Source organism: Motacilla alba, chromosome 12 (genome assembly GCF_015832195.1).
Source record: "Motacilla alba alba isolate MOTALB_02 chromosome 12, Motacilla_alba_V1.0_pri, whole genome shotgun sequence".
Taxonomy (NCBI): domain Eukaryota; kingdom Metazoa; phylum Chordata; class Aves; order Passeriformes; family Motacillidae; genus Motacilla; species Motacilla alba.
The window spans coordinates 7,439,757-7,448,434 of record NC_052027.1 but is presented as its reverse complement, the minus strand read 5'-3'; the positions used below and the strand labels follow the sequence as shown (position 1 = coordinate 7,448,434).

General features: G+C 46.1%; 1 protein-coding gene across 35 annotated transcripts in view; it reads right to left on the bottom strand.

Moving 5' to 3' along the window:
* Positions 1-426: 426 nt before the first annotated feature.
* CADPS (calcium dependent secretion activator) overlaps positions 427-8,678 on the bottom strand; it is a 206,957-nt gene continuing 198,705 nt past the window's right edge. For 26 of the 35 annotated variants that reach the window (XR_005258465.1, XR_005258468.1, XR_005258475.1 and 23 more), the window contains one exon: positions 3,476-3,580. Coding sequence is in view for 9 of the 35 variants with exons in the window: in XM_038149681.1 (XP_038005609.1) it covers positions 1,584-1,763; positions 3,476-3,580 (285 nt within the window). In the remaining 26 variants the exon portion in view is untranslated. Of the gene's footprint in view, positions 1,764-3,475; positions 3,581-8,678 lie in introns of those variants that run through there. The other 9 variants (XM_038149681.1, XM_038149677.1, XM_038149682.1 and 6 more) reach the window with 1 other exon arrangement.

Here is an 8,678-nt window from a genome sequence, read left to right as displayed (position 1 = left end):
CCTTGAACACTTTCAGAGATGGGATATCCATGACCTCCCTGGGCAGCCAGTTCAAGTGTGCTCCCACTAAACACGTTTTCCATCAAACCACACTTTTATTTAATCTCAGCTCAGGGTTTGTCTCTGCCCTGCTGCACTAAGACTACTTTGGGAGAAGTTAAAATACAAACTGAGGCCTTTTGAAGGAAGGTAAGTGTTGGGTAAGGCTGATGGCCAAATAATAACAGGGGCTGAACCAGAGCAGACATCAATTAGATGTCAAGGGACAAATCACAGGACACAGAGTACAGATAATGGTGGAAACAGCTGTGGTGGTCACAGCAGAAATGCTCTTGGACCTGGGGAACAGATAGTGTGCTCCCAATCCTGACCTTGGGGAGCAAATGAGGAAACCATCTTCTTAATTAATAAACTAAAGAACACCCATGAGAAAAGAAAATGCCTTTATTCTGTGAGGTTGGGGCTCTTACATCTCAGCTTAGTTTGTTGTTTTTTTTTTCTAAGGCAGACATAAAAAGACTCCATAATTTATTATTAGGACATCTGAATAGTTATTTATTGAGAAGCCACAGTTCTCACACTTTTACAACTGTCGGCTTGTATAAGGCAAAAAAAGCAAGATGGATCACTATTTTACACAGAAAGTAAAAGCTCTGGAGAAGGGACTGATGGACATGCAGTTACTGGTCAAAATGCAATGTACATGACATATATAAAAACCATTGTGAAACAGAGGAGTTGTAAATTATGGTTACAATCTACCGAAATAAATATTCAATATATTATTATAAACACATTTGTAGAGTCTAAGATAAGATTGTAATTAAAGTTGTCTTTGTACATACACGGTTATTTGAAATTTAAACAAAAATGTAACATTTAGAGGAGCAAACGTCAACATAAAACAACTGCTTTGGACTTGTAATGTGGCATGATATATCCATAATGATAGGATTAATCTGGTGTGGCAATTAGAATGACTAATCCTCTGGGATGTAGTCTCTATGGAGTTAACTGCATATTGAAGGGAAGAGCCTGGTACTTTAACAAGGATGCAGAATGATTCAAACGGCTGTCTGGGTTTGTTTGTTTTCTGGTTTTTAAATGAACAGAGAGAACAAAAAAATCATTTGTAATTGCCTGGTTTTTCTTTTAAAAACAAAGCTGTTTTTTTTAATTAATTTTAAGCAGTTGGCATCCACAGAAGAGAAAGAAATGAAAGGACTCGAGTCACTCATCTTCACAACAATTTACCATCAATGTATATACAGTACATTAATGAAGCATTGTTTAAACTTTAATAACAGGGACACACCTAGGATGTTTTCTATGTAGTTTTTCCATTAACAGTATTAAACAATGGTGCTCCATATTGCTTATGAACATATAGATATGAAATTAGGAAACTGATGAATCAAAGAGAGGTGCTAATCTTATTACCACACAGCTAACATGGCATTTGTATTGGTAAACTTCTCATGGGCATTTAGAGCTGACATAAAAATTCCTAATGTGGCTAACTGAGTTACAGACGAGGTACATGCACGGATACCAGGCGACCCCCGGCCGGTGCTCCAGCTCCCCTAGTCATCCTCCTCATCCTCCTCATCGCTGTCCTTCATGGTGATGCCCTGGAGCCCCCCGCCCTCGCTGACCGACGCCGTGGCCTCCTCCACCGTCAGCCGGTTCCGGATGGTCTCGTAGGTTTTGCTGTTCAAGGTGGAGTCCAGCACGCCTTGCAATCGGAAATCGCGGTACGTTTTCTACAGCAGAGACAGGGAGAGGTCAGGGCCAACACCAGCTCCCCTGCAGGAGTCAACATGTGCCCCTGTGCTGGGGGTTTGGGGCCACTAATGGGAGAGGCTGGGATACCAGGGAAATCCCAGCCCTGGGGACAATTTGCATCACCTAGGAAGTGCAGAGGCCACAGGAGCATCTCTGCTGGCCACCACTCTGGTGTGGCAGACGTCCCTCTAGGGTGCCTTGGGCAACAAATTACAGCTCTGTGACTCCAGCCCTGCCTTTGTGGGCTGGGCAGCTTCAAAGCAGCTCGGGGGAGCTTTGCATAGGGTGGGCTGGTGTCTAAAAAGACATCGAAGCAATGTAAGGACTCTGCTCTGACTTCCCTCGCTCCTGGATGTGTTCATCCTGCCTCTAATGTCAGGTATTTCTCTTCAAGCAGCAGGATGCTTATCCCCTGCACCCACAGACATGATTACACATTCCTGGAATGCTCCACATTAAACAATCCTACCTACAGTATAGGGATTAAGTAAACTAAGTCCAGGATACTGGACGAAATTATTGAGGTATAAATATAAGCTCCATATAAATAATGGAGCCTGTTTCTTAAATCTCCCTTTGTTCACCTCAATCTGGAATTGTATTTCCATGGTTCCTATATTTCCCTTGTTATTACAATTAACATCTCTTAATTTATGCTTAAAACCTTCTCAACTCTGTGAGATAAAACTCTGGTCTCGTTGTTCATTTAATTCTGCTCTGTGCTCTGCATAGAAACTATTTACTGTTCTGCTATTTCAGAAAGTCCTTGGGTTTGTTATAGCTGCTTCTGAATGTAATATTGGTATAAATAAAGCACAAGGAAAAAAAGCTTTCCTCAGCTCGCTGACAAGTAGGAATAATCTGTCTGTGCCTGTTGTTTTCAGTTATGAAAAGCACATTTAATACATTTCAGTTTTAATTTATTCATGCCTTCAATGTGTTCACTGCACACAAGACCATAAACATTATAAAATACTAGACCAAAAAGCATTAGATAGAACCTAAAATGATCAAAAATATATTTACCCCCTTCTGTGATCTTATTATTTCATGTAAACCACTGTGATTTCACACTGAAATAATTATCATTAGTCCAAGGCACGCACACACACAGATATACACATACACGTGCACTTAAAGAAAAAAATGCTACTTTCAGGGTATGTTATCTCACCTTTGTGATCTCTTAGAGTTGATTATATACACCCATTGTAAAAGAAACAACTTCAATTAACTACGAGAACAATCTCATTTGCATTCTGACAATAATTACGAGCCATAGCTGGGCTTAAACGTTTCGAGCAAAACAGCATTAAAAACTTTTGGGTTGATTTAACCCATTTTAACACCAGAGCTCACTGGTGTGATCAGTGAATTTGTCCACAAAAAGGCTAATTTTGGTGTACTTACTGTAAAGGTAAGGTCAAATAGCCAAGGAGTTTGGTTTTTGTTTTTAATGCAAGAAGTTACTTTGTTCTTATTTGCACACCTGTGTTTTACATCTCTCTGCATTTAAAGCTCCTGTTTATCCAGTGCTACCTGCCACAGGCATAGCTATCTTAATTCCTTAAAGGAATTTTAATCAATCCTTCATTTATCTGCCAGCGACAGAGCACGTGCCACACACATGCAGGAGCACACACATGCTCCTCCCGACAGCGAGGGGCGCTGGGAACACCTGGGTGCTTACCTTGACTATCCTAATGAGGGTTTTCAGCTGGTAGATGTGGAGCTGCAGGTCCATGCGGTCTGTCAGCCAAGTGCACACGACACTCATGGAGCTGGTGTACCATTGCTGCAAGAGAGACACGGCTTCTCCAGCACCCACACGGGGCTGTGTGCGATGCCCCGACTGACACTTGTGCCCCCAGCATCCCCTCACACCACCTCTGAGCCTCACACCACCTCTGAGCCTCACACCCACCTGCCAGCCTGCTCATGGGGGCCACAGAATGAGAGGGGAGTCTGGCATCTCCTCTTACACAGAATTTCCATGCACGGGCTTTTAAATTTTAATAAAAATAACAACAAAATAAATTTATTAGGCGGGTAAAGGCCACCAGTGGTGCCACAAGGTTTTGTAATCTGATTTTGCCATTGATGGCACTTGCCAGCAGTGATGTGCGTTTGGCTCGAGCCATTTTTTTAGCCTGTTTCCCCCACAGTGAGAACACAGTCCTGCCTTTAAGGATGTCAGTCCCACACTCAGGTTACTTACCATCTTCAAATTCAATCATAAACAGCCACAGGATGAGTCTGGGACCCTGAGGGTGAGCAGAGGGGAGGCTCATGCAGGGCAAGGTTTGGCTGAGGGGAAGGATGCTGGTGTAAGCACCTACGGGTGGGTGCCTGCCCAGGCTGTGTGGGAAGTGCTTTGGTTTCACCCTCACAGTTATGAAAGATGGAAAAGCAGCAAAGAAATCAGCTTGTTTCAAGCTGCTGAACTCACAGGGCCCCTCCAGGGGCTGAAATTGTGCTGCTGTCTGTGAAAAAGGCTCACAGCAGTGTGGCAGCAGCCTGCAGTGCAGGAAGGCTCTGGGGGGCTGTGGATCAGAGTCCTGCTCATGCAGGGCTGCCGTGGCACGTCTGATGTCACACAGATGAGCAGCGAGCCCTCGAGAGGAGGAAAAGCAGGGCCTGGGAGTGGGTGGGGAGCCACAAAACCTCCCCAAGGTGCTCAGCACAAGGGGCGGTTACAAAGCAGGCAAAAACCCATCACACCTCTGTATGCACAGTTGCACCCCTCTCATGATCTCTTTTACACGCAGAGATCAAACCCCAGACCAGATGCAATTAATCTAGAACCAGTTAAAATACTAAAGAAACTCCACCAGACCAGTTTATGAAGATCCTAACGGAGCACCATCCATAGTCTAGGATGCAGCTGCCTCCCAATGAGCCTGAAACTTCACACCAGTCCAAGTCAGGTCTTGCTGCCTCCCTCAGTGTCCCCTTGGGCCAGGGGCCTCTGACACAGAACATGCCCTTTCCTGCTGCCAGCTCAGCAGGAGAAGGAAGACAACCGAACATTCTGTAACTGCAAAACTTGCCAGTGATTTGCTTCCCTCCATCCTTTGACACTGGCACCCACAAGGTGGCATGAGGCTCACCAAAGCAAACAAATGAGTCTAAGCTAAGCCAGCCCTGCACCACACAAATGTGTGCTCAACACACATCTCTGAGCTGAGTGGCAGTGCACCCGGGAGCTGCACAGGGGAGAGTTTTCCCCCTCAACTCCAATTATGCTCCTCTGCTTTAATTTCTACACCACCTCTTTAAAATATGGAGGAAATAAGGAGATGAAAGAGTCACTGAAGAAATGGCATGTGGGGACCTCATGCTCAATGCTTACACCTTGTGTAACTTGTGGCAGAGATTCCGCTGACCCTTCCTCTCCAGGACAGAAAGCTGGCAAGAGCTTGGTTGAGATTAATTGAGACTGGCAAGCAGGAGCTCTCAGCTGTCACCTGAGGTGCTGGCACCAGACTGGGGCTGAACAGTGAGTGAAGCGACCTGGGTAGCTGGTGTGGACCTGATGAGCACAGGAGACACGAAGGTCTGGTGGGGCTTCATACCTTCCAATGCCTCAGACTAGTCTGGGAAGTCAGAGTGTCCCTGGATATCCCCTGAGGATCCCAGGTACATGGACCCAGGACAGCCAACAGCCAGCTGGTGGTTGGGTGGCACAGAGCAACTGCTGTCACTGGGGGATGTGCCTGGGTTCCCATGAAATGCTGCAGACCCACGTGGGCAAAACAGAGAAACTGCTAATGTTCATAAAGCTGCTTTTCTGCAATCAGTGCTTAACTGAGTCATGCTCTTGGGTGGCATTAGCTGTGACCCTGGGCTGTGCCGGCACATGGATGCCCAGGTCAGACAAACACCTCCTTCCCCTTCTGCCACCTCTTCAAATCGGAGCCCCCAGAGGAAGGGCACAGCCATGTGTTACACACACACGCCCCCTTCCCTTCCCCTGCCGCCTCCCGTCTTCCACAGAACGATCTGCTGGGTGTTTGTGTCAACTCCACATGAGAGGAGAAGTCCCCGGCAGGGGCAGGTCCTGCCATTTCTGTCTGTCCCACGCCACACACGCCCACAGGGCTATGTGATCCCAAACAGAAATTATAACCTCTGCCCGGAGAGTATTGGCAAGGTGACTTTGCCGCCGTGAGACCTTCCGAGTAAGCCAAATGAAACGTTTTTCTGTGTTTCTGGAGGGCACTTCAAACACTCTGGGTTCTGGGGAGATGCAAACTCCTTGGAATCAAATGTGAATTGCACCCCTCTCCTCTCGAGCACCGGCTGACAAGGGCTCAGCCGGGCGTAGAGCTCGGCTGCATGAAAGGAGCTCTCTTTCTCAAAGCCAACTAACTCCTCAGACTTTCTGCTTTATGAGAAAAAGACAAAGTCTAATTCATTGATCTTGATACACAAAACCGTCACGTCACTTCATAGAGCACACACCAACTGCTGAATTTCAGCCCTGCATATTCATAAAAATAAGTTAGCCCATAAATTAAATGTTCCCTTTAGCTATCGCTAGTGTTGATGTGCTATAAGACGCATAAGCCCTCTGATTCATGACTAACCTACCAAAGAAGATAACATTTGCATATGACTATATTATTAAAAAAACAACAAAAAAGCCAAATGCTCCTAAACAGAAACGTATTCACCTCAGACAAAAGAGCACAGAGTGGTCCTGTGGGGACACTGGCCACCTTGCTTTCCCCAGGGGGGTCTGCCATGCCCTCAGGGGCAGTGGGCTTCATGCTGGGGACACAGGGTCCCCTTGGGGATCCAGCTCCAGCCTTGTGGCTTGTCCCAAAAGACAAGGTGCACAGGCCACAGCCCAAATACCGAACTTTGGGCCCTGACAAGGGGTTTGCAACACATTTCGGACACATTTCATGGGCACACCAAAGTAAACACCATAAATATATTTTCTGCAAAAAACTCCTCAAGCCTGCTTGTAAAAAACGAACAGACCTCCCTGATGGTCCAGGCCCGTGGACAAAACCCCACATGTAAGTCAGTGTAGTACACACACACATTACTGGTGCTGCTGGCATCCCTGTCCCTCACCTAGGGGACAATTTACACTCAGCTTGGGGGCACAGGGTGAGGACAGGCTGTGGAAGCTGCATCTGCATGGATGCATGGTGGGTACGGCTCCTCCAGCGGGATGTCAGCAGGGAGGGACACAGGGCTCTGGCAGAGGCAAACCACAGCCCCATGGCTGCACACCAGGAGCCAGCCCCAGCAGAGGAAATGCAGCCACTAGCAAAGCCCAGACGCTGCAAGCAGGTACTGTAATTGTACAGACAGGAATTCAATACCTCCTTCAGGTTTGTTTTGTTGTTCTCCTGTCTTTCACAGCAACCCTCATTGCTGGGTGCTAGGCTGTGTGGATGAGGTGGGCCATGGGCCAGCTGGGATGCACCCGGATGGGCATTACAGGAGCTGGAGCATTACAAAAGGTGCATTTCTAGGGCTGCCCACCCCAACCAGCTTGAGCAATAAGCTTACTTGTTCCCCAGCCCTCTGCCTTTTTTTTTTTTTTTGAATGCAAAAACATGATCAATAAGTTCCTGAAATAGCAAGTTTGTCTCTGAATACATAAATTGTAGAAATTGGTATGAATAAATCTGCAAGTAGCACACTGAATGTGGCACATTTTATCAAAACCCAGCCCTGTGCTGAGCTCCTGTGCTTTCTGGGAGGTGGTGTCATTACACACACCCAGGAACATCTGCAAAGCCCCGTTCTCTTTGGTGTGAGCTGAATGGAAGCATGACCTCCTGTTCCTTGCCATGAACCTTGAGTTCACACTCATATTTTACATGTTACAGGAAGCCACAGCTCACCCCAGGAGTGCTGCAAACAGAATCTCGTAAGCCAGATGCAACACTGCTTCTTAAGGCACCTGAAGGAGCTGTATTCTTCATTCAAAAGCTTACATACTAGTAGCTTAAGGTCACTTCAGCTTTTGTAAAGAGTGGGACAAAACCAGGAATGCTTATAGGGCTGGGTTGTCAGCAGGGTAGCAGAGGGATTACAAGGAACCTGTGACTCTGCCTCTTTCTGCCTTTACTGGTAGTTTTTTTGTGTGTGAACAAGTGCCATACAACAGATTGAGGCTGGTATAAAGGCCTGGGACTGTGCAAGAGCACCCTGCTGAGCCTCAGCTGTGCTTGCAATTAGCAATAGGCATGAAATGATTATTGTTGTGGTGGCTGATGGCAATCTGAAGTGACAAGTTTTATGGGGGAAGTTGTAGTAGGGATGTTCAGCAAGTTTCTGCAAACCATTAATCGAAGGCTGCAGCACAGTTTAGTCAAAGCTATTTTATGTCATTCCAAAGGTCTCACAAGGATGCTGAAAGAATATTTTTCTGCTCTCAGTGCCTTGGAACGGAGTTTTTCTAGGTCAGGGATTCTTTACTGCCCTATTTAGTGTCAAAAATACCCATTTGCCTCAAATTAGCAGAAAGCTTGTAGTTAAGGGCTAGAGATTAGGCATACAAAATTACTCAGCAGGTGACTGCTGGGTGGATTTGGGGTTGAGAAGTCTTTAAAACTGACTACAAGACATTATATACTTCTGACAAAAGAACATAGTAATCCTACCTGCTTGCTTTAACCACTGTTGTTTGTCTATTATTATGTGCTTTAATGCTCATAAGAGCAAAACTACTGGTGATACTACTCAATTACCATAGTAACTCTCCCCTATGACCTCTCATTTCAGTACTCGCTTTCCAACCAGAACCAATCCAAGCAGGGCAAATCTATTTAAAACTGTGACACACACTGCACAAAGAGGCTCCGAATGCTGGCTGGCTCCCTCTCTTTGTCCAGGACATGGGCTTGTTTTGAAATGCTGAAAGGCAG